The sequence below is a fragment of the Mixophyes fleayi genome, chromosome 2 (genome assembly GCF_038048845.1).
Source record: "Mixophyes fleayi isolate aMixFle1 chromosome 2, aMixFle1.hap1, whole genome shotgun sequence".
Lineage (NCBI taxonomy): Eukaryota > Metazoa > Chordata > Amphibia > Anura > Limnodynastidae > Mixophyes > Mixophyes fleayi.
The window spans coordinates 328855072-328882513 of NC_134403.1; the positions used below are offsets into that span (position 1 = coordinate 328855072).

The 27442-nt window shown below is 40.4% G+C and overlaps 1 protein-coding gene across 2 annotated transcripts in view; it reads right to left on the reverse strand.

Annotated features, from left to right (window-relative positions):
- Positions 1 to 423: 423 nt before the first annotated feature.
- Positions 424 to 27442, reverse strand: part of SEZ6 (seizure related 6 homolog) — a 455419-nt gene continuing 428400 nt past the window's right edge. For both annotated transcript variants that reach the window (XM_075196840.1, XM_075196839.1), the window contains 6 exons: positions 10116 to 10307; positions 8728 to 8922; positions 7244 to 7282; positions 5383 to 5503; positions 5181 to 5283; positions 424 to 4537 (listed from right to left, as the gene is read on the reverse strand). In XM_075196840.1, coding sequence (XP_075052941.1) covers positions 4508 to 4537; positions 5181 to 5283; positions 5383 to 5503; positions 7244 to 7282; positions 8728 to 8922; positions 10116 to 10307 — 680 coding nt within the window. In that variant the 3' untranslated portion in view covers positions 424 to 4507. The remainder of the gene's footprint in view (positions 4538 to 5180; positions 5284 to 5382; positions 5504 to 7243; positions 7283 to 8727; positions 8923 to 10115; positions 10308 to 27442) is intronic.

Here is a 27442-nt window from a genome sequence, read left to right on the forward strand (position 1 = left end):
TCCCCTCTGCATGCTCCGAAGCATCGCTGGACCCCCTCCCCAAAGTTTTGGTATGGGGCCCAGCGATTTAGTATTATGTCAGTGCTCATACACCTCTTTCTTCACACCAGTTTTCATATATGCGCTCATTGCGTGAATCCTCACCACTTGCATGATACTTAGAATATTCTTTTTTACATTCCTTTAGACAATGCTATACAGAATTGTTGAAAAAAATCGGCATAAATGACCAGTTTCTGGTAACGTACAGAGCGATTTCTATTATTATTATCATTTATTTGTTAGGCGCCACAAGATTTCCGCAGCGCCGTACACAGATTTCTAACAGGATAGACTACACAATCTGGTATACGTCCCAATCTGCATCAGTTCCTATCTGTGCACAAATTTGACAAGTTACATGAAGCCACTAATGACACTGAGTAATCAACAAAAATAATTTATTCAATGGCGAACCATCACAAAATCCATTTATACAACTGGGTTTATCTTGTTTCTTTATAATGTCTTATGTTCCTAAGAAAACATACAAAGTCTCAATTTTAATGTGCTTCTATCAGTGTATAATTGATTGTTGGAAATAGTCTAGTACTTACTTGAGCACTCAATTTTAGTTTTCTCTGGATGTGTCAATCTTTGTTCGTTTCCTGTTGTATTTTTTCCTTACCTCTTATTGTAGGGATGTTCTGTCCTGACCAGGGACTCCATAAAGCTGTCCTACAGTTATCCATGGACTACCCCTGACATTTGTCTCCACTGGACACTGACTGTGGGAGAGGTTGTCTAAGGACAGCTGTCAGTCTATGGTTGCTTGTCCCGGTCTAGGATGCATAGAGATGATGTGATTCAGCAATGTACTTATGTCATTTTTTTCCACATTGCTATGATACACACACACGACACACTTACTACAAGGATAAATCAGTCCATAAATATGGCAGGACAAACACTATCTGTGTAAATGTACCCACACTCCTAATTACAAAACCCATAACATATAGAGTATATAGATTTATACATGTAGTAAGATTGTCTTCACTAACCCACTTCCCTATTGGCACTTTACACCATTGCTTGCCCTCAAGCTACCACACTGAGGAGATACAGAGGAGACCCTTCTAAGTAGTGGTTCCCAATGAGGGGATGTATCAAACTCAAACAGAAACCTGTATGAAAAAGACGCCTAGTACCAATGCAGAGAGAGTACTAGTAACTAGTTAACTAGTCTGCAATCAGATGCACTACTAATGTGTGCCTAAAATGTGGTTCATATCCACTAGTGTTAGTGCCATAGGGCAGGTTTGTTTAATTGATATTATTTGAATATATATAAAATTTTTGATGAAAATGCAAAACATGCCGGAGATCAGAGCGTTGCTCTTTGCACAAATGTGCCTCTGTCTGTCTGTTGCCTTCATAGGTGCGGGCCCGGGAAAATCAGAGCACCTATATTTTTGGGACTGTGGATTGACTGAACATGCGCATGGTGAACAAAACATTCCTTCACCGCCCAGCCTAATATTTTAGGACCACAACTTTTAACATTATCTTTTCTGTTTTTCTCCTAAAATACTGCTTGGATTAACCTCACTTGTTACTTAAATTAATAATAAGACTGAGGGGACATTGTAGCCACCCTTACTACATGTCCCACGTTTTGGGGGTATCAGTGTTTTTATTTCTTTATGCTGGAAAGTGCTTTTCTTGGTGTATTATGACTAAAGTGTGTGCAAGAGGCATTCCATTCAAAGTATAGGAAAATGCCTTTATATACTATTTCTAGGTCCATGTATAATTACACCTTGTTCAAGCCTTCAGTCTCCTTGAAATATCTCGATCTGCTAAAGGAAATCTGTAATTACATGTCGATTCACACAGCTATAACTCCCCCCCCCTAAACTACCACTGACCGCCCAGCTCCTCCTTTCAGAAGATGCCAGATTGTGGCCTTTCCTATAGAGAAGCTTCATTTGTGCAAATATAGGGACAAGTGGTGTAAGCACCCCCTGGAACAGCATGTTTTAAACTGTATTGAGTGTCCTTTTGGTGGCCTTGTAACCCCAATCTGTGGCTAAAATGACTGTCTTAAGTCCAGCTCACTAGTAGATGTTACAACAGTTACATCAAACCTAAGGGTGTAGCTATTGCCTACAGTAGTATGGTCACAGAACAGGGCACCCTGTATTCAGAACAATGTATCTTAAAGGCCCCTCAATCTGGCTGTACATTGATTTAGAGAACAAAAATGTTTTGCACAATTTAACAGATGCTTCACACTGGGTCAAGTGCAGAGATTGATAATTATCAATTAAGAAAGAAAATTTAGGCAATACAGGTCTTCTATAAATACAGAACTATTTTACTTACTATCCAATGTTTTGGCACTTGGATAATGCACATTAATAAGCTGTTTTATATAACCCATGTCATCCGTCACATCTCCCATACAATAGACATTTGTATATAAGTTATGCGACTTTAAAGACAAATATTGTCATTGTTAAGTATTATTCGATATACAAACAAGGTAAATGCCACAAATATATACAATCTCAGAAAGAAAATGATAAATTAATCAATTCTCTTCTTTTACTACCCCCTCCCTCAATCTGCTGCATTATTATAGGCACATCCTGGGTGACTGCACATGATCCAATTGCCAAAATGTTGGATATGAAACAGTCCTGCATGTAAAGAAGGGCAGTACTCCTTACATTCTTGTTTTGCTTACTCTATATTGATATATCCAGCCACAAATAGGTACAATGTATATGTATATAGCGCAGACTACAGATTACTATCAATGCAATTAACAGTGCTGTGTTGTTCTGGCATACAGTAGATAGGTGGTCTATTTGTCATAAAGTAGAGAGGTGGTCTATTTGTCATAAAGTAGAGAGGTGGTCTATTTGTCATAAAGTAGAGAGGTGGTCTATTTAACTGTAATATGGGGGTTGGAGGCATTGGGTCTTTTAGCGATTTTGCAATGGGGCCCGTCATTTCAAGTTACGCACCTGAGTAAACCAAATTAAAAAGTATTGCATAATGCATATATAAAGATCTTGATACATGTCCTCATATTTACACTAAGGGGTAACAGCTGCTCTGTGAAACTGGGTAATATTGGAGGTCAGATTTGCAACTTGTTCTAACAATTCAACACTGCTATTACTGAGACCAAATCAATTTTAGCCTTCACGAGTATTAAGAGTCACTATATAATTGGCCTTATCCATATCTACCGATCATTATGGCAAGCTTCAATGTAAATGTGGTGTATAACTAAAATTACCCATATTGTCCTTAGTGGTAGTTGCCTAATTTCTCTATGAGTAACTATTTTCCTGTGGGTATCATGCAAATAAGCCACTGTACAAAAGAATACACTTCTGGGTAATGCTGTTAACATGGCAGCCCTCTGAGTTAATGCTTTATCCACTGTGTCTTAGAGCTTGACATGTTGCACAATATCCACTTGCAGACAGACTGTTTCTTCCTTGTATGGACTCCTCAGAGCAGGACATTACTTAAAAGTCAATTATCTGTAGAGGTGGCTCTTCTGCATATTGCCCCTAAGAGATAGCTTAAACTTTTCCCTAATGGTTTTCATTGTTTCAATGAGGCCTCCTAGTAGCAAAAATTAAACAATAAACAAAATCGAATGTTGCCCAAAATATGTCTAGTGCATAAGTTAAATGGGCAGCAAAAGCTTCACCTTACAAAAAGCAGATAACCCCTATGCCCTGGTGACCACACAGTCTGTGTGATCAAATGGAAGATTTAATGAGGTCACTATGCACCTTGTATAAACAAATATATAAATTCATATATACATATGTAACTAAACACACACGCTATGGAGGATCAGGCATAAAAGTGTGCATGTGTCACTGAGAGTCCCATGTTATTGTAGTTGCTGGGGAGGTTTGTTGCATTGGTGTATAATATAGACATTACCACACTTTAATGCACAATCCTTCAGTACCTCTCCTATCTGTCCCCTAATATCTGTCCTTAATGTATCTCTGTATGCATGTGACTGCTTGTTCTTCTGTGTGTTTATGGGTATTGTTCATGCAAGTTTATCTAATTGAGTTGTCCCTTCTAAACCACTCACATCTATGTCTTTTTATTTGGCTACCATTAACCCTTTGTGCTGCAGTTCAAAGTTGCATTGGATCACATAACTATCCAAGCAGATAAATCTACTCTTGAAGCATGAAGGAAGGATCTTCGGCTGAAAGAAGAACATAGGACTAAGAGCTGTAAGAGCAGCGACGGGAACCGGACAGAAGGAAAGGAGAGCTGGGAATGTCAAGTTTGTTGTGAGTTGCAGTGCTGGCCAATGCTGCACCACTGTCGACAAGTGTCTGTGCCCATCTTGGGGTAAAATACTCAGTTCAACCACTGAAGAAGCGACAAGGATCAAGAACCTTCTCACACTTGAGTGACAAGATGTCATTTCCTCCTTTTCTTTCTCCCTCCAAGAATGAGACTGCTTTGCCTTCTATATGGACACTTCATATTCCCTGGTGTCCTATAATGTTAATATGTAAGAACAAGCAAACATTCTTAAAATATTTGAATAAAAAATAGTTATGATAAACAAATATAATTTCAGTGAAATCTATTTTTTTAATCACAAAGCTAAAAAAGAGTAATGAGATCAGAAAGGTTAAGTATATAAACATTTATTTCACTAGTGCATAAAAGATTCCATGTGCTGGGCCACATCAAGCACATTGAGCCATATTTGACCAGTATACTGTATTTGAAGAGCTGGGGCTTAGGTAAAGGCCAACTCTGACTGTTCTATATACCTGATCTATAGTTTAACAGCAACTAGGGCTTGGATACATTTGGAAGAGAGACAGAATGGGTGACTACATTGGCTCATTAGGATGAAACTATGGATAGACATTGTGGCACTGTATTCTGTCCTCAAATTTCTCAACAACAATATTGCAGCATAGTAGGTGTTAATCTTTAATTACAGCAAAGCTGATGGAAACTGAAAATGTAATCCAAAGGCAATACCAACAGTCACTCACACAAGATGAGATTCCTTGTATATCCTGCAGTAGTTTCCCAGGTTATTACCGGACAATCTTTTGTGTGCTCCCATTGTGGATAACCACAAACACAACATTCTCTGGTCAGTAAGACTATTGTATACTCACCCCTGTCTCAAACGTGGGATTGTCAAATGCAGATTCCACTGTGACTTGATCGTATGGGGGCGAGGAAGAGAGAGGCATGCGGAGGAGCGCTTTCCCTTGTAGCCTGTGCGAAGACAATGGTGGGGAATAAACACATAGGAAGAGGCTTTTTTACACCTAACAGAGCCCATTATGGACAGCTGTACTGTTCATATCCACTTACTTGGAGAAATATAGATAGATGGCTGCGATTACTAGTGCTACCATGATAACAGGAACAAAGACTGCCAGCAGGATGTGAGTGCCTTCTACAGGGAGCCCCGAAGCCGCTGCTTTCTCCACAGCTGGACATAAAGAGAGGAAAGGAAATCAGTCCATTCATTGGTTGTCCAAGGAAAGTTCCCCTATGTTCTTATAATTCAGACTCTTGATCCAAGCAAAAGAACAGGACAAGGTGGAACAGGTTGCTATAACTGTTTTATCTTAAACCCTTAAAAGGATGTATGGGGTGGGTTTATGGATGAAGTCAGGTCTCATGGGTGTCTCCGTTTTTCCTTGCAAAGTTAAGGGAGCCCAACCTGTATGCATCAGGCAACATTATTTCCCTTCAGATTCAAGTATTACTTAAACTGATATCTACAAAACAAAACTTGGTTAAAAATAAATTAAAAAAACCCTGATAATTAAACAGACTTTAGTATAGATTTTTTATGTTTTAAAACATTGTCGAAAAAAATCACTCAGAATGGTCTTTTACATCTTTACATTCATCTCCCAAAAACTACAGTGATAGTGACTGTCACAAATGTCATGACCTATACTGTTTTATAACTTATGTTTATGCAACAATGTGCTCTGTTGGTATACATTTCTGGAGAGTTTGTATTGGACACTCAATGGCCAATCCTGGCCAAGATCACTGCCCAATGTGGTCACAGGTATAGTATGGACAAATTGTCGTGTGGTCACCTGTGATATACATTGGGGCTTGTTAGTGTGGCTGCAAGATGGCTACACTTATCACATACAGGCCGATAGCGATCATCTCCCAAACGCATTTACCAACATCCACTACAATGATCTTAAAATATAATAGTTAGGCATTGGGTTTGTATAAGGTCCATACATATTGTGATATTGGGCCAGTTGGGATATTGCAGTGTGCAATCTGGGCATGACCTGACTTATGTTCTATTTGAAATTGCTTGAGCGGGCCACACACTGTGCAATTATTTGGTTAATAGCGGTGATCATTTTTGACCACATTAACCAACTATTGACCAAAATGATTGTAATATAGAAGAAAACATCCTATTGTGGGTTCATCGGTTATAATGGAATAACAAGTGAAAGAATGACCTTCATGACAGTGTATGTGGGGTCATTATAGGACCTGGAAATGACAGCGCAAAAAGCTGTGTTCTGGTGGTTTGACTCAATGCTTGAACAACTAGAAGAGTGAAATCTGGGAATTGAGTGTGAGGCCACATATGTGGCCATTCAATGGTCGTGTCTTTTTACAGTACTCTAGAAACACAGGAATTGTTTACATGGGCAGTCAGCAAAAGAAAGGACACGTTTAGCTCAGTGTGTTATTAGCTCTGTTTTTACATTCTGTCACTTCTTGGCCAAGTAAGTCCACATGGGAAGAATGGCTTGTTTCGCCTTAGCACCACATGATTGAGTCTGTGCCAAATTTGGGTAAATTGTATAGATCCAGTCATTCAGCAGTCAGGCCGAACCACCAGACCACGTGCAGTCCAATTAGAGTGGTCGTACAATGACCTCATACATACAATTCATAGATATCGGACACAATGATTTCTTGCAATACACAAGCAAACAGGACTCCGATCACTCTGGGAAAATAGAGAACGTTCTACTTTCTCTTATCCCTGCTGACGTCTGCTTGTAGGAAGAACCCATTTCCACTGCTAGCCCATCTCGCCAGAGTGATCAGTGATTGTTTTTCCTGTATCCGTCTCTCTCCTCTATTCCACTCTCAAAGACCAGAAGGGAGATGGATATAAAAACGGCTGTGTGAACAATGGTCAATAATTCTCTTATTGGTCTATTGCACTTACCTTCTATACCCTGGTTACTGTAGAATTCTTTATATGAAGCTAGGTAAAAAGAGGAATAAAGAGTTCAGTTAATAGGTAAGTTTTAGCTGACTTCCAATCACTGTAGTAACCTGAGATGGGCACAAAGAAGAACAGGTCACCACAGGACCTATTTGTTAATATTACACTATTTACATCAATGTAACAATCGATGTGACAGCTGAGTGATTCTCACCAGTTACTGATCACTTGGGAGGACCCAAGTAAGCTTCCAGTTATGGTATTACAAAATAAATATAAAATAAAATAAATTAAACCTTTTTTTTTGGATCTGGCTGGAGCACAAAGTACTTATTACTACTTTAGGACCACACCCTTCATTTATTTAAACTTTTCCTCCCCCCTCCCTAAAACACTGCTCTGTTTAGCCTCATTCAGTCTTAAACTAATGATGAGGGCACACTAACACTGTCATTATTATTATTATGATGCAAATGTTTGTATTTAATCGGTTAATGTGCGCTAACAATAACATATCACCTTAAAAATAGCATTTGCAAGGTGTCCCATTGTAAATGCAGGCCTGGTTTGTACCACCTTCAAAACTGCGTCAAAAAACATATCCTGTTACAGGGAAAAATATGCTGTGTGACCTCCTAACCTTTCTAAATGCACCAGCCCTCCAATGTCATATAACTAATCATGTCCCAGAATACATAATCTTGTTTTTGCATGTGTGCATCTATGTGCCTATCCAACACTCGGCAAATAAAGTTCTGAGCTGCCATCTTCCTCCCATCAAAAGATGAAAACTTTGCACCGTTACATATGCCACGCTTACCTGTCAACATGGGTGCATATATGTAGAAATAGGTGTGTGACATCACAAGTCGGCATGTGTGCTGTGAGCCCACACTTTTATCTACTACAATCAAATTAAATAATTATGAATACTGTTTTTTTTTATTATTAATATCCCACATAATAAAGAACAAAACTAAGAAACAAAACCAAGGGTCATGATTCACAGACATGATTTAGGTCCCTGGCCAAAAGAAGCCAGGGCTGTAGAAGGCATGTGACCAGAGCACTCATTGGTGGTACAGGATTTAGTAAATAATATTATAAGGGATAGAGTACATAACTGGGGGGGCAGATGGTATAGGACAGCTAGATAACATCTGTGCTGAGTGTGACTTGCGTTACCTCCATAGAGAATCACCACTAAATAGAGTTGCTGTCAAATAAAAGATTATGATAATATTTTAGTTCACTGTCATTGGGCCTCATTTACAAAGCACCAATGACAGATGCACAGCACAATCTTGTCTTCAGTGACGTCAGGCTCATCGATTTGGACAGTAGGCATGCACCTTGAAGTGTGCTGGGTAACCCATTTAGAGGCACCTGTGCAAAACCAAAGCAATTTGTAATGTGTATCCAGTGTGCTTCATAAATGTGATCCATTGTCTTTGCATTACGAGAGCTTCATTACTCATTGTTACCTTTGCAGATTGGTGGGGGGCTGCTCCATTGCGAGGGGTGCCCAGGAACACACTTTACACTGTGTTCTCCCATCAGCATGTACCCTGTGCTGCAAGAAAACCTCAGGGCTTCCCCTGGTTGGTACATTCTCTTCTCAGGTTCCTGGTGCCCATTGTCTGGTGTTCCTGGGTTTACACATGGCTCATACTTTTCATCTAAACAAAGAGATCACAAAGCAATCAGTGTCATTACTATGACTGTAACAGTAAATGGTTTGGTTCACTTGATGCAATTCAGGTAAAATAGGAATATAACTATGATGGATTCAGAAACTGTGGTAATTTGTATTTTCTGTTACACACTAATGAGATATTGTGCCTACTTCACTAAGGAAAGTACTCTTAAGTTTTCTCCTGGACAAAACCATGTTACAATGCCAAGGGTGCAAATATTTTTTATTATTTTGCACATAAGTTAAATACTGGCTTTTTTTTAGCTAGATCAACTTTAAATTTCAGTGTACAAATAAGCTATCAAGTATTTGTGTGCTACATGAAAAACAGTATTTCATTTATGTGCAAAATAATAAACTCATTTGCACCCCTTGCATTGTAACATGGTTTTGTCCAGAAAACTTAAGTAAGAAAATGACCTCAATTTCTTGCTTAACTTCCTCAATGAATCAGGCCCATTATTAATATACAACTTTTAATGTATGTAATTGGAAACATAACTACGCCAATCTTTCTTCTTAGTATTTTACAATTATCCTTTATTATATAGCTCCACCATATTATGCAGCGGTGTACAATCAGTGATGTTTATTGATTCCATGTTCACCAGACAATTGGATCTTGCAACTTATGATCCATAATTGGATGTTTGTCAATTTAGTAAAGGACAATTGACCTACAAATATTTTTTGGACCATGGGATAAAACCAGAGCACTAGCGTAAAGCCAGGTGAACTTGGGGAGAACATAAAAATTCCATGGTGAAACCAATGAGGTGAAACCATAGCATTAGTGCTGCTGGGTAACATTAACACCATTGTCACAGTACCGCAGTGCTGCCCACTGGTTTATTTTATACTGTGACTCTCGCTACCGCATTCAATGAAAAACTTTAATCTGTCACTAAACCCTCTTTTACAGATAACACCATGCTTGGAGCATCGGAAAAAAGAAACAGACATACACAAATCACTAAGTATGATTTTATTAAATAAAAATGAAAATGTGCTCAATTATATTTAATTTGGCAAAACATTTAATTAATACAATTATTTGATTGTAGTTGTCTTTTAGCAATCAGCCAGAAGGTTCATAGCACTCTTGTGGTTTATGGAAGGTAGAAATAATCTGCTAATGCTAAGTGTAGGCCTGGTGGGTGCTGCTATCTGACTTACGGACACACTTAGGTGGGCGGTCACTCCATTTGGGCACACCGGCCTGGCGGTTGTAGCAGGTAACGGTGGTGCTTCCCGTGAGGACATAGCCTTTGTCACACACATAACGCACTGTGCTGCCCACAGGGAACTTGGCATTAGAGAGAATCCTGCGACTGTGGGTCACGTCCCCGGGGTCGGAGCAGGAGGTCACTGCAGAAGCACATAGACATGTCTAAATGTTATGAAAGGTTCAGCCAAAAAAGAAACAGGTCAAAAACATGATTTAAAATCCTGCAGGTCACTTCGATTTATTGCCGATAGTCACTGAGCACACTAACACAGGGGCTGGCTGCAAAATTTTAGCTGAGGGCAAGACTCAATTCTGCAGCCTATTAGGAACATTTTAAAGTAAAATAAATTCAGATGGCCCAGTGACCCAGCCCAAGGTAGCCCACTATGGTATCAGCCCGGGGGGCAGATGCCCCCTGCCCCCCAGCCCTGCCTGTCCCTGCTCTAACACAATAACCCACCAATATTATGCCACATCCATGGTTGGCAGCCAGTGAGAGACAACAGGTCACACAGCGTTTGGGAAAACACTTGGCAATGTGTCTGGTTGAAGGCAATATTATTTTGTGTTATCCTGTGTGTTTCCCATGTAGTTATAAAGCATTAGGTAAAATATAGTCAATAAACTCCAGATGATGCACACAAACTGGTTTGGGGCATGAGAAGTGGTGTGCATCTCTGTACCCCATGCTTTCATATGCTGAATCTTGTTCTTGATGTTTATATAGTAATTTGGTTTTATATCGTCCCACCAAGCATCTGTCATTAAACATTTCTGACTCTTTTATAAAGTCCTCAACATTCAGATTTTGAATGTACAGTATAAACACTCATAGTAATCACCATTATTTGACTGAATTTAATCCCGGGTGTTGCATCTATTGCCCATTTATTGCTATAGCCACTTTGTTTTAAAATGTGTGATGTTTTTTTAATTAGTATTATTAATTTAAACCTTTATTTATATACTACCAACATATATTCTGCAATGTTTTATAGATAATCTGTCCCTGCCCCAGTGAAGCTTACAGTGTAAATTCTCTACCACACAAACGCACAAACTTGAATTCATTTTGTCAGAAGCCTATTAGCCGACCAATATGCTTTTGGACTGTGGAAGGAAACCCATACAATATAACTTGTGTTTCTTTTGATAGGGATGCACCAAATATATATTTTATGTTACAGCTGTTACAAAAGATTCTGTGGATACTGAACCAAGTCTGCACCTTAAAATTCATGTTAAAATTAAATACTTGCAGATTGCCTATGGATTTCAAATGACGGCATAGTGACCTCTTAAATCTAAGCTGCCGTTTTAAAACGTGAGAAAATGGTGTGATCATTCGTCTGATAGACACCATGGGCTAGATTTACTAAACTGCGGGTTTGGAAAAGTGGAGATGTTGCCTATAGCAACCAATCAGATTCTAGCTATCATTTATTTACTGCATTCTACAAAATGACAGCTAGAATCTGATTAGTTGCTTTCTTATCAACATCTCCACTTTTCCAAACCCGCAGTTTAGTAAATATACCCTTATGGCTCTCAATGACAGGCAGACAATCCAGAGGGGATGGAACAATCAGTCCCTGGTAACCTGGTGGCAGCATACAGCACTGAAAGTGAACACTATGTACTGCGTTGTCACTGGAAGAGGAAATACTGTGATATCATCGCGGTGATGTCACAGAATCTTCTGCCAGCAGAGCTCAGTCCTTGGGCAAACTGCTGGCAAAAGGGAGGCCCGTGATACAACAATAGTCTTCCAAAGTAAGCAATAAAAATAAGAAAAAAAAAATCAACTTTAAAAAAATGGGAAAAGTAAATATTAATAATAAGAAATAATAATAATAAACTATGTATATGCATTTACAGCCTTATCACTTCTTCATATATAAAACAAACAACACATTATATATATCACTGTTCCTGGGAGTAATAGGTGATAACATTATTAGGTAAATTAATGGGCCGGCACTATATAAGTTACAAACAGCAGAATCTTGAAAAAGTGTATTATCCCTATATAACAGGCTTAAATTAAAAAATATATGTATTAAAATTTTCTACCATATAATAGCCTCAGGTCTCCTGAGAAAAACAACATACATTGTACTAATTGTATATTGATATTTCCTATTCTGGGGAGAGAGCTTCAGGATATATTAACTCACGTATTATAACACTTTTCATTTTACCATGTTTTGTTCATTTTGACAGGTATTGTTGTTTATCCATTAATTGCTTTATTCATTTATGTATTTTATTTATTAAACCATCTATACCAGTGTTAATAATTATTTTAAATGTTTTTTTGTGTGTGTCTTTCTTGATTTGTTTTTGTACTAATTAAAAAAATATTTTTAAATTGAATTGTGCAAACAAACTTTAGTGTATACAGACAAGTCAGTTGAAATTGTAGGTACCTTTTTGCCGTTGCAGGCTAAACTAGACACCAGTAGGTGGAGCTGTGGTAACAGAATGGAAAGACATGTATTTGCTTATTTTATTTCAAAATAGTATTCGTATTTTACATTGTGTGTTACAAAATATGTTTTCATTTTTTCAATTTTACATTTTCATCTAATTACTAATATAGGAACCAGAGTGCTGCCATTATTTTTGCTTTTCAATCAAAACCCTGTCATTAATTTTTATTATAATGACAAATCTAAAATGATTTTGTACTCTTTTGCGTTGGTTTAACCTCGAGCACATATTTGTTCTACACCTGCATGATAATTGTTGTCTTAGCCCTGAGTGATATAAACATGGCTGAAGCGGTAGCCTGCTTAGCAACCCTACAAAACAAAACCGTTCATATGGCCAGAGTTCTAAATCCATTTAATTGGCCAAGTATGCCCTATAATTCATTATATGTCAATGCACATAACACCTCAACAGTTCTTTGCTATTGGCTTACTAGCAAACTCTATACATAATGCTATGACCGTTAACAAATTGGCCTGGTAACATTACTAGGTCCATAAAAAAGGCATCACCACTGGGTCTCATTTACAAAGCCCAAAGTGGTCAAGGCGCATAACAAAATCCAAATTGATTTGTACATGTTTGATTAGATTGCTAATAAAGTATATGGGAGTTTTCCTAAGAAAGAAGACCAGGGGCTGGCTGGCAAACTTTAGCCTCGGGGATGAGACTTGGCTCGGCTCAGCCGTCTATTAGGAGCATTTTAAAGGAAAATAAATGCATGTAGCCCTGTGACCCAGCCCACTTTGGGACCGGCCGGGGGTCATATTTCCCCCTCCCTCCCAGCCCAGCCAGCCCCTGAAGAAGAGCAGGTCTGCACCGTAATGTGTGAAAGGCAGTTTACCTAGGAGAACTGGGGTGCAACATAAGGGATTTGAGCTACACATCCCATGTGCTTCATAAATGAGGTCTTTAATAATTATGTAGTACAATAAGTTTAGAAATAGAGGTGCCCAGATGGAGAGATGTCTGAATAATCACTGTTACACCTATTGTCAGGATTCAAACCCAGGATCTCTGCCTCTGTGGACTGCTGCTCTACTGACTGAGCTGTTGTGGCTGCTGGACAGGTCCTTGCCTTTATCCTGTGTTCCAGGTCAGTTCTAGTGATCTTCTATCCAGTCTCCGGACAGTGACACTTATGTTCTTGCTGCTTGTCTGGCATATAAGTCAGAGAATGGGAAAACAGCAAAGCTAAGAAGATACTTTAAGTATCAAAGATCACTAAAATGTACCAGTTATCATATGTGTGCACACGGGGTGTTCCCGCCCCAAGGGCTGGCTGGCAAAATTTAGCCTCGGAGACGAGACTTAGCTAATCACCCTATTAGGGCCATTATAGACAAATATAAAAGTAACCCAGTGACCCATCCCAAGGCAGCTCACTATGGGCCAGGCCCCCAGCCAAGCCGTGCCCTGACCCATGCACACCTTAATTTCAGGCTCCACGCCTCCGACACTGAATGTTGGAGCAGAGAGAGCAGACCAATGCCAATGATGTGCTTGCCACCCAGCTTTTTTGTACCATTAATTTAAACTTACTCATAGGAGAACTGATCAGTTCCTTACTGATCAAGCAACAGACAGTATGGGAGTACTCAGGAGATAAGTGTCCCTGTGGATCAGCGGGGCGATGTGGATGAGTGAAGGGGAGAGTGGTCAGGGTATAATATTATGAGGATGGGGGACTAAGTGAAAATGATGATGATAATATTTAAAGAGAGTTAATGGACAATAATGATAAGGGGTTATTGATTGATGGAGGATGAGGGGGTAATGGAGAAAGATGATAGGGGGATAATGAAGGATAATGAAAGGGAATTAAGAATAATGAAAGGGGGTTAATGATGCAGGATGAGGGTTTGATAATTGATGGAAAATGAGGGGTTAATGATGAATGATGGAGGGTTAATGGTGGAAGATATGGGGTTAATAATTGATGCACAAACTCTGCTAAATGGTTGATTCTGCTGGGTCTCATTTATGAGGCACAAAACAGGTAAGGTATGGCGCCCCAAGCCCGATCAATGCTGCTGAGCACTGTCAGTGCAGTCCTCCGTCCCCGGCGCCGCTCAGTAATCTGCTTACTGAGGAGATCTCCTCAGTAAGGAGCTTACAGCGCGCTGTGGAAGGAGGACTGCACTGACAGGTAAGTGCTTGGGGGGGGGCCTCACGGGGGGTGGCATGTGGCTCACATTGGGGGCCTCACGGGGGAATGGAAGCCCCCTTAGCCCAGGGGCCTCCATTCCCTTAATCTGGCCCTGCCGAGGAGAGGTGGATTATAGTAAGTACAAATAGACTAAACCGGGCAAGCGTACTTCTTGTCTTTCGCAAAATACACCTAATATAAAGCCAGGATAAACTAGTATATAACACTGAGAGAAGAATGGGAAGCGATTCAGAGCAAAGTATCTTCTCTGCCGACTGGTAAGAAGCAGCTGAATGATTAATACATTCAGGCTGTGGGATCAATAATATTTTACTATATTTGTCTCCAGTGTGCTCTGAACTTTGTTGTTTTATAAGGTTGAAAATGAGGTTTTATTTGGCATGGTGTCTTCTCGCTACAGAGCTACAGATTGCTCAGCTTTAAAATATACTGATTTATCTTCTTTAATATTGTTGCTCCAGAACATTCTTAATTCTTATTTAAAGGGCAGAACATAACTGTGTTCATCATTCTTGGCATTCATGGGATGATGTCTAGGATACTTGTAACAATTTTTAAACTGTATTGTTTTTGCTGGGGATAAAATATAAATATAGGCTATTACATTCGGGTTACAGTAAGGATGAATGAGAGGTGAGGAACTAAAAATTTAAGGATCTTATCTAACTCCAGTTCAATAAACATAGATCATTATAATTGGTGCACAGATAAATGATGTAGTTACACGCAAAAGTGAGTTAGTTGGAATACAACATTTACTAAATATGTGAACTTGAATCTGTTTTTACTCTTACTTATTTTTGTAACTGTGATATTTTTACATTTAAAGGGTAACTCCAGGTAAAATGTAATTTTTAGGATCTATCCTCTTCCAGTAACAGAAACATTGGGGTTCTATCCATGGTAGGTAAAATGCATTTAAACTAGAGATGGTCACTGACCCCCGTGTTTTGGTTTTGGATTCGGTTTTGGATCTGGATTACCGTCGTGTTTTGGTTTTGGTTTTGGTTTTGCAAAACTGCCATTGCGTGTTTTGGTTTTGGTTTTGGTTTTGTTTGGTTTTGTTTTGCTATTTTTTTGGAAAATCCATGTTTTTGGGCCTAAATTAACCCAATTTAGTGCTCCAACTGTTTTAGAGACAAGTAATCTAATTGTTGAGGTAATAAATCATCCAAAAAAACAGTTTAATTCCTCGTTGGTAGGCCTATTCTACACACAAAACAGATTGTCTTCCTCTCCATCTATGCATATTGGCAATGCAGCCATCGTCTTTGAATGTATATTACACCCTACACTTATAGTTAAATATGTAAAGAAATGGAAAAAGCCAGTTTGGTTTCTGTCTCTCAAGGCCCCCCTCCACTTGTATAAAATACCAAAAAATTCAGCCATTATAGACTGTACAATATTAATTGACATGGAGAAAGCCAGTTTGGTTTCTGTCTCTCTAGGCCCCCCTCCACTTGTATAAAATACTAAAAAATTCAGCCATTATAGACTGTACAATATTAATTGACATGGAGAAAGACAGTTTGGTTTCTGTCTTTCTAGGCCCCCCTCCACTTGTATAAAATACAAAAAAATCCAGCCGTTATAGACTGCACAATATTAATTGACATGGAGAAAGCCAGTTTGGTTTCTGTCTCTCTAGGCCCCCCTCCACTTGTATAAAATACTAATAAATTCAGCCGTTATATACTGTACAATATAAATTGAAATGGACAAAGGCAGTTTGGTATCTGTCTGCATCAGATCCTCTCTCCACTAGGAGTAAAATAGAAAACTATTCAGCCGTTATATAATCTAGAATATAAATAGAAATTGAGAAAGGCAATTTGGTATCTGTCTGCATCATAATCATCAACATCATCATTAGCGCCCTCGTCGCCTACACAAATCTCCCCCTCATCCTCTTCTAATTCCAAAGTGGCATCCTCAATTTGGGTATCACCGGCTACACTCGGGCTATTAAGGCACACATCAGCAGAATGCTCACGATTAGACATCCCACTGTTGGATGGACTCTCCACAGGGATTGTTGTCATTTGTGAATCAGAGCAAATATTCTCCTGTAATGCCTCACTGTTATCTTGCAGCTCGGCTTTGACGCGTAACAGTAGTTGTGCACCAATTGTAGGCTGGGTAACTTTTTGGGATCTGCCACTAATAGCCAAAGGTGAAGGCCTCATTCTCTCTTTGCCACTGCGTGTGTAGAATGGCATGCTTGCAATTTTTTTTTTTATCGTCACTAAACTTTTGCTCAGTTACACTTCTTTTTCGCTTCAATACAGTAAATTTTTTTTTGGTTTTTGGTTTTTGCACTAATTTGAAAACACTCTGTTGTTTGACATCGCCTTGGCCAGATGACGTACTGGGAACACTAACATCAGGACTGGTGACAGAACCTGGTTGCTCATTCAGATCATATGTGGACTGCTTTGAATCCATTCTGAGCGCAAACCACTGGGGAGTGCTAAAAATTATTTAGTAGATATTGCTGACAGATATGACTTTTGACAGCCAGAAATATTAATGCACAATTAGGGAGGACACCCCAAAAGCACTGAGGTGTGCTAAAAATTATTTAGTAGATACTGCTGACAGAAATGACTTTTGACAGCCAGAAATATTAATGCACAATTAGGGAGGACACCCCAAAAGCACTGAGGAGTGCTAAAAATTATTTAGTAGATACTGCTGACAGATATGACTTTTGACAGCCAGAAATATTAATGCACAATTAGGGAGGACACCCCAAAAGCACTGAGGAGTGCTAAAAATTATTTAGTAGATACTGCTTACAGATATGACTTTTGACAGCCAGAAATATTAATGCACAATTAGGGAGGACACCCCAAAAGCACTGAGGAGTGCTAAAAATTATTTAGTAGATACTGCTGACAGATATGACTTTTGACAGCCAGAAATATTAATGCACAATTAGGGAGGACACCCCAAAAGCACTGAGGAGTGCTAAAAATTATTTAGTAGATACTGCTGACAGATATGACTTTTGACAGCCAGAAATATTAATGCACAATTAGGGAGGACACCCCAAAAGCACTGAGGAGTGCTAAAAATTATTTAGTAGATACTGCTGACAGATATGACTTATGACAGCCAGAAATATTAATGCACAATTAGGGAGGACACCCCAAAAGCACTAAGGAGTGCTAAAAATTATTTAGTAGATACTGCTGACAGATATGACTTTTGACAGCCAGAAATATTAATGCACAATTAGGGAGGACACCCCAAAAGCACTGAGGAGTGCTAAAAATTATTTAGTAGATACTGCTGACAGATATGACTTTTGACAGCCAGAAATATTTATGCACAATTATGGGGGACACCCCAAAAGCGCTGGGGAGTGCCAAATATGAAGAAAAAATAATAAACCTCTATCCTCCTCTCTGCACTAGCGATTTTGGTTAGAGCAATTGCAAGAACAATATTGTATTCTCTGTCCCTGCTCTAATTAGCCTATGACTACACCCTGCTCTCTCCCTCTGTCAAATGGCGATGGATTGCTGTGGAGGCGTGTATTTATAAAGTTGAAGTATCGCGAGAACCGAGCCCCGAGATCCGACGACGTCACAATGACGTTCGGCCTCGATTTGGATTCGGAATGGGCGGGAGAGTACCGAGCTGCTTAGCTCGGTACTCGGATACCCAAAGTTCGGGTGGGTTCGGTTCTCGGAGAACCGGACCCGCCCATCTCTAATTTAAACCCAATAGTCATTCCTGCCTCTTAACACTTTATACTCAACAGCTTTCCCACACACTAATCTTACCACTGACTCTACATCATAATAGATAACCTTCCAAATTGTATCAGACCAATAACCCTTTTCAAAGCCTATTCCTGTGATCATAGTATAATATAGACCCCATTGCTTGGTGGCTAGTGCACAATGTGGTGACAGTTACCTGGTGGCCTGTATACCATGCCTGGTAGATACTGAACTATAAACTAACCATTGACTGCTGTTCAATATAAAGCCCAGTTCCTGGTGACCAATTGTGCAATACAGAATCCAGAAGGCCAAGTATCTCCCCTCTATCTGTCATTGAAATAGAAATTTAAAGCAGCAATGTCAGGTTAAGCGTTTAAAGTTTAAACACTTAACCTTAGGGGTCCCCACATTGCCGCTTTAAATTTCTATTAACAGACGTCGCAATAACATAAAGCTGCAGGGCCGAAGACTTGTCCAATCGTAATAACTACTTGTCAGCATTGTGATCCAGTCGGAGATCTCCATCGTCGGCTTCAAGGTAAGTCTGTTTCTTTTGACATCGGTTTTACCTTAAATCGGATTTTACTTGTAGGACTTCTTCATGTCGGATTGGTGGCAATCGTGAAAACGATTATCACCGAAACAAACTAATGTGACAATTCAATGTGACTTCTGGCTGACCAAATGTCCTACCAGCTTTTAAAAGTTAGGTGTAAGGCTGGAACAGGCACAATGTATATCTGCAAAGAGAGACTTCCATCCATCATCCAATTGTGCTTGCTGTTTTTAATGTGCACCATAATGATAGAGAAAGTCTGTTAAGATGTGTATGTGCATCCATTAATAGACAACAACTTTGCAGCACACTGGTGCATAACAGGGTCTGCTTAAAAATGCCTTACCTTGTTGTAATGAGGTAAGACATAATCAGGCAGCTCTTTCCTTCTGAGAAAGGAAGGAAATCATGTACTAGTGAGTGTTCAACCCTCTGATTCTGGACTCAGATGTGCTGCCATTACTGTGTGATTTCCCTGCGATGTGTGAAGGAGGTCACGTGATACAGACATTGGCTGCTCTTTCCAAAGAATAAGATCAAGTTCAGTCCTAGTAACAACTGAGGCTGGCGGATCATAAAGCAGGAAGGAGCTGGTAACTGAAGTATCAGAGGGCCACCTGTTGTTCATTACTGGTGCAGCATTACAGCTACATTGATGATAAACGCAGCAATATACCAACAGGTACCTGTAGTAATACCCAGAACACTTGTGGACACCAATACTTAACTAAAAGCAGAGCCGTAACTAGAAATGTTAGCTCGTGGAGCAAGAAAGAAATGTAGCGTATCTCAAACATATATTACGTTAATTTGGTAAAAATTAATTCCCTGCATCCCCATTCATATTTGCGCGCTGGGTGGCTGCATAGCACATGACAAATATAGGACGTTTTTTTTCTCTGATTTCTATATGGTATCACAGAGTCTTGGGTGTCAGAGTCTCCTACCTGGCTGACCGATCCTTCTCTGTCACCACCTCTGGGTCTCTCTCCACCCCTTCTACCCTTTCAGTCGGGGTCCCACAGGGCTCTGTCCTTGGACCCTTACTCTTCTCTCTATACACCTCTTCCCTGGGTGAACTCATCAGCTCCTATGGCCTCAAGTACCACCTTTATGCTGATGACACTCAACTCTATCTCTCCTCTCCTGATCTCTCTCCCTCCCTCCTCTCTAGGGTGTCCGCCTGCCTCTCTGCCATCTCCTCCTGGATGTCCTCCCGATTCCTCAAACTCAACCTCGCCAAAACCGAACTCATTGTCTTTCCTCCCCCTCATACTTCCTCCCCCTCTGACCTCTCTATCACTGTCGACAACACCTCTATCTCCCCTGTCCCCCGACTTCGCTGCCTCGGGGTCATTCTTGACTCCTCTCTCTCCTTTGCCCCTCACATTCTCTCTCTTGCTAAATCTTGCCACTTCCAGCTGCGTAACATCGCTCGCATCCGGCCCTTCCTCTCCCAAGATGCCACCAAATGTCTTATTCACTCTCTGATCATCTCCCGCTTGGACTACTGCAACCTTCTCCTCACTGGCCTCCCACACTCTCATCTCGCTCCCCTTCATTCTGTTGTTAACGCAGCCGCTAGGCTCCTCTTCTGTCTCCCCCTCTACCAAGCCCTTCACTGGCTCCCCTTCCCCTACAGAATCCTGTTCAAGCTCCTCACTCTCACATACAAGGCCCTCGCCAACTCCACTGCTCCCTACATCTCCAACCTCATCTCTATTCACGCTCCATCCCGCCCTCTCCGATCTGCCAACGACCGTCGCCTCTCCTCCCCTCTGATTACCTCCTCACACGCGCGAATCCAAGACTTCTCCTGCGCTGCCCCCCTCCACTGGAACAAGCTCCCTCCCTCCATCAGAACATCCCCTACTCTGTCCAGTTTCAAACGAGCTTTAAAAACCCACCTCTTTCTCAAAGCCTTCCAGTCTCCCACTTAACTTCCTACCTTTTCTGCCTCCCTCCCCTCTTCCCCCTCCCCTGAATCTGCCTCCATTCCCCCTTCTCTCCCTCTCACCCCGTGTCTCTCTGTCTGTCTACTCCTCCCCTTAAATTGTACGCTCCCTTGAGCAGGGCCATCTCTCCTCCTGTTTCCTGCACCTTTAACTCTGCTCTCCAGCTACCTTTCCCCCCACCCCTCTGGGGGTCTCCCTATCATCCGCGCCCTTCCTCTTGGGCTCCGGCGCCTGCCGGTCTTCCCTCCCCCTCTCTCTAGCTGTGCTCTGAGCTTACTGAGTTACTGTGCTTATTGTTTACTGTATTTTGCCGTCCCACCTTGTACTGTACTTGTTTGTCCCTGTACGGCGCTACGGACACTGAGTGGCGCCTTATAAATAAAAATTAATAATAATAATAATAATAATAATAATAATTGGGTGGAATGTTAAAAAGTAACAGCAAATTTTCAATTACACTAGCAATGTGTCAAATCAAGTAACAATATCACTCTGCTCTAAAGTACAAGACTTTTTTTTTTATCGCTGCCACAAATTTTTCAGTTGCAAAGTACATGTTGTCTTAGTTTCCTGGCAGATTTATATTTGAGATTAATACATGGTGAAGTGCAGAAATGCACAATTTGAAACATGTAGCTATTGGTTGTGGAAAGCAGTCTTTCTCTAAATCCCCATATCCACAATATTATAAAACATTAATGTATTTCAAGCAATGTGCATCTAAGAAGTGTGGTGTTTTTTAGTAGGGTAGTGGCATTGGGCATCAAAACCTAAGGTCTCCAATGGTTGCTCCATCTCCTATTATTTTGCAATAGTCTACTAATCTCCCATGTATATCATTACCAAGCTGCAAGCTTAGTGCTGTGCTAACTTTTGCATATATAGTATGTAATTTTGCCAAGCATGCCTGGATTTGTTCAATTTAAAAAATAACCTATATACTGCAAATGTATTATGTTTTCCCCTAAATTTATACTAGTTTTGGTGTTGCCATGTTTAGTAACATTGTGCTTTCCTCTCATATTTCCAAATTTCAACTGTATTTCCATTCAGCCCCTTCATGTCCAAGTAAGTTCTTAAATGTAAATGTATCAAGGTCCGATTTTTTCAGCGTGTTAAAATCGTGGCAAATCGCGGGTGATCACCCGTGATTTTAGTCCAAAATTTCTCAAATGTATTAAGCTGCGATTTCTACCCTGATCTTCAAAATCACTGGTCATTTCTGGCGCTTTGCTGCAATGTAAAACACTCCCGTGTTTAGCTAACTCTCCTGTGTTGTCCTTATCTAGCTGCAAGATTAGTAAATACATCACTGTTACACTGTCCTCTCTATACAGCCGGAGGTCCTGGCACCTGTCAAAACTGTTAAAAATAGATCAAAGTTATAAAAAAAAAAAGAAAAAAGCATGGAGTCCCACCTCTATTCACTATTAGACCTAGTGCTGCCAGCCTACTGCTGGTTACGTGAAAAACGTGGAAAAATTTTGCGTGGGGTCCCCCCCCCCGATTTTCACATAACCAGCACTAGGCAAACCAGCCGGGGTGGGTGGCACTATAGCAGGGGAGTCCGCGGCAGGGGTCCCCCTGCCTTAATGTCCACGAACCCCAGGCTTTTCAGCGCTGGGCTGGATTTCCTAGGGAGTGGGGTCCGCCGAAAAAACGAGCGGGCCCCCCCTGTAGAGACAACCAGCCCAGTGCTGAAAGCACTAGGGCTCTTCTGACAGCCCTGGGCAGTGAGAGTAGGGTAATAAACGGCGATATAAGTGTAAAAAAATATACATACGCCATTATGTTTTGTGGAACTACAAGTCCCAGCCAGCCAGGGTGCCATAAACAGTGTGGGCATTTTGATACTTGTATAATACAAGCACTAGCATACCCATGTTGGCACTTGGAGAACCACAAGTGCCAACATGCCCTGACACCCACGGCTGGCTGGGACCTGTAGGTCCACAAATGAAAATGTTAAATAAACCACCACACCCTCATTATAACCACAAACATTTAATACAAATAATTAAACCCCAATAAAGACACTAAACGCCCTCTTTATATCACATATGTTTATTAAATATAATAAATCCCCATATACTCACCACTGATGTTTTCATCTGTTGTCAGCAGCTTTTAATCTTAAAATGGCTGTAAACCAAGTTCCAAAGAAATTTGTATCCAATAGACCGGCTTGAATAATTTTTGAATAACATTTTTAATTCCCAAAGTCTGGCTTGAAATGTCCAAAAAATATTTGTATCCAAAAGTCCTGCTTGTAATGTCTTCTCTTCTTGGGCAAAAAGCCCCCTTGTTGATTGAAGTCTTCATTTCTTCTTAGCCAGGAGGGCCCCCTTGTTGCCTTGAAGCCTTTTTATCTTCAGCCAGGAGGGCCCCGGATTTGTAATATCCACTCCGGAACATGCTTACTTGAAAAAAAGAAAAAAAGAGGAGAGCCGCCGCAAACAGCTTCTACAGTGTAGAAGTTCCGATATGCAATGAACTTAGTTCATTGCGCTAGGTCTATTTATAGTATTAGGGGTTTCCCATCATGGTATCTCTAAGGTCAGCCAAGGCACCGCTCACTACCGAACCAACCGGATGTAATGGTGGTGAGTAAAACGTGTTCAATACCACTATCAAGTAACAAACTGTTATAAAGCTGTCAGTTGCAGTCTGGGTACAGACAGATTCTCAGGCGTGACAGAAACTACAAAGAGAATGCAATAGAGAGAGCAAGAAATTGTTGTTTCTGAATCCTTGCATAATTTGCAAAAGTCATATGAGGAAAGAAGAAAAGAAGTGGAAGCTCTTCAAGAAACTGCAAAGAGATTGCAGCAGAGAGAGCAAGAAATTGTTGTTTCTGAAACCTTGAAAGATGAATGCATGAATTGCAAAAGTCACAAGAGGAAAGGGAAAAGAAGTGAGAACTCTTAAAGACACTGCAAATGACAAACAATAACTTTTCATGGTTCAGCAAGAGATGCACACACTAATAGAGTCTGTAAAGGAACTGGTGGAGTCTAAGTTAGAGTGACTTTATCTGGCTGGAAAGCATAAAGAGCTTGAACATTTACTCCATAAGGGAAAAACTCTTTAGTCTAGATAGATGAGGAACGTGAACGAGCTGAAGCAGAGGCTTTTAATAAAGAGGTCAAAGCAATGGCCATGGCATCCACTCTGAAAGATGCATTGGAAACTAACATGGAGTTAGAAAAGCTAAATAAGCAGCTGAACGATATGATAAGGGACTTAACAGACACTAAAGATGAGAGCGTCCAAATGTGTAAACCCCAATTCCAAGTCCTCAAAGAGAACACTGCTGCAAGTTGTGGTCCAGCTGTAAGGGTGTCTGGCTGGGGATGTTTCAAGTGTGGAGAACTTTGTCACTTTACAACCAAGTGCACTAGATTCCAAAATCCTATGGACTGTTCACTTGCCCAGGCTGAACCTGTCTTTCTAAGTTATTGTTCCTGAAGGACTTGTTCTGTAAATCAGAAAACCAGTCCCACTGTTACAGTACACCCACAGTTGAAAAAGGCTCATAAACGTCCTTTTTCAGAAATTGGAGGCCATAAGTTCAGAGAGAGAGAAGACAATAGTGTTCTCAGGTGTCAACAAGTTAAAGTCCCCATTTGTGCGCTGGTAGGAGTGGCTGTGAGGAAACTTAAAATGGCAATAGAGCCTTCCTTGTCTCGGCCCTTAAAACATCAGGTGAACAAAATAATATGCCACAATATGAATGTCTTTGCTTCCATTGCAGAGGGAACAGCTTTAAGGGAACCTGAAATTGTGTCTTCATTGAGAGACAACAAACTTGTTTGCATCAGTGATGAGTTTAAACAGTTAGATAAAGTAGAGCATAGACCAGGGGGTCTGCACAAACAAAAAGATTCTCTCTCTTACAGAAATTCTCTCTCCACGTTGTCTGCATTACCGAGGTTGGTGATGCTAATCGGAGGGGTATGGGACAAAGAGGATTATTTTCCACACCTCTCCTACATAGGGATAGGTGAGGTCCCAGGGAGTCTGCAGGTACTAGCTGCAGACAGGGTTAAGTTCTTACAGACTAAGACCCCTAGGTGGAACATACACAGGTGGAGGACAGGGTCTAATGAAGTCATTAGACGAAAGAGATGGTGTGTCAGGATGGACCTCCTATACCACCCTGTCATGTTACTGTGGATCAACAGGGCTTGCCTTGCCACCATCCCCTTTCTTTATCCCAACTGCACCCCTCTAAATGCAGTAGGAGGGGCTTTGCTGCCACCACTAGGCTCCTACAAAGGCACCTAGAACTGCTTCCTCTGGGTAACTGTTGGTGCTAATGCACCCCCTTGCTGGGCACCTGGGCTGGTACCCCTGACCTCTTCCTTCAGATCAGGGTTGCTGTAGACGATTCCCCCTGGCCTATCACACTGGCCAGAGCTGCAAGGTAACAGGTAGAGCGTTGTTATTAGATGCTAGGTCCCAAACTCAGAACAACTTAAAAGCAGATTAGAGTAGTCTAATCTGTAGATCACAGGAATTACAGCAGGTAAGTAGGCGTCAAAGCAGGATCTTGAAGCAGAGATGTTTTATTAGCTCATGTAGTCCTTAGGACAGTTACACTAGTTTGTGGTACTAGTGATCTCCAGAAGTTACAGATTGATTGATACAAAACATGGTCAAATAGTGTTTTTTTTATGAAGTTTCTGACTCATTTGTTGGCAGTGGGTAAGCCAGCCCCATTTTCCGACCAGGCACCTAAAAGATTAACATCAGGATGTAATATGTTCTCTAAACTTGGATTTTAAATGCAATTTATACTTAATAAAATTTACACCAATCTGTGATTCCCTAAATCACTTGCTGTTTACATTATTTATGTAGGTCGTCTATCTTTTTAACAAGACAGGATAATGGGTAATGACTCCCTGCTGTGCATTCAGATTAAGAAAGTGCTGGTCACTCACATGAAAAAATGTAATTAGCATGGTATCCTTTCTTCAGACAGTTGCAGAAACAATTTTCCTCGAAAATCTTATAATAAATCAATACAGGACCAATACGAAAATAAATACATTTACACTCCCAGCGCCCAGCTTAACCTTCACAGTGCTGCATGACGATTACTAACCAGCACCACAGCATCCATACATTAAATATACACATCTAAATGAATAAACATTAATACATTTATAACCCTCATGGCACTGAAACAGTCGTCTGGTGTCATCCTGAAAGTGTGCTGTTTTATTGGTGATGTGAACAATAAAAGCACAGTTTATTCAAGCAAAAAGTTGTTGTGTTTGTCATCTGCCGGGTGTCAGCATCACACGTTTGTTCCTGTTTTATGGATGCTCTGTTTTCTGCACTGTCCAGGGCTGTAAAACACTGTGGCATCTTACAGAACAGCGACAACAATAATTTTTGTTTGATTTATTAATTTAAGTTTTTTTTTGTTTTTTTTAAGCACATGTTAAGGTATTAGTTTTAATGAAGGTGAATGATGGCGGCCCCACTTTTTCTCTGCCCAGGATCCCTTGCTTTTATTTCTTACAAAAAACACATTAAGATGGAACAAACTGACTCCCAATTAAATGTAACACATCCTGAAGGGACACTGGGATGGTCTGATCAGCAGAGAGTTATAATACAGACACACTTAAGAGAGATGAAAGCAGTACATGGATGAACTTCAGAGTGATGAAAGGGTACAAGCAGATGAAGTGAAGGGATGTGAATCTACACTAAAGATAATTAAGTTCTCATTTAACATCAACACATACACTGATTTGGATCAATCAGCATCTCTAGATTTCTATAAATAAGCATGAGCAGAGGTCTGTGTCTCAGCACGCACAGGAGAAGTTATATAATATGGTGCTGATTTCACTGCTACATAAAGACAAGGGGGTGTTTTTATGAAACTGCGGGTTTGAAAAAGTGGAGATGTTGCCAATAGCAACCAATAAGATTCTATATTTCCTTTATTTAGTGCATTCTACAAAATGACAGCTAGAATCTCACTGGTTGTTATATGCAACATCTCCACATTTTCAAACACACAGTTTAGTAAGTATACCCCAAGGTTTGAATAGCTCAGAGATCTGTAGAGCCTGGTGGCACTGATGGCAAGATTGCAGGGATGGTCGACAGGGCTACTGGTGATGTTAGGGCTAGCATTTAGAATAAGAGATATAATTAAGCAGTAGAAATAGTTTAATCAGGAGCTCAACGTATATTAGGAACACCTGGGTTATTGGGTAATAGTGGTAGATGAAACTCCCCTGCTTTGTGCCCCGGATTAGTCATTTAAATCGTGCGTGGCAATTATTCCATGACAAAGTGCAAAGAAGTGGTTTCACTACCTGGTTGCAATATCTATTTT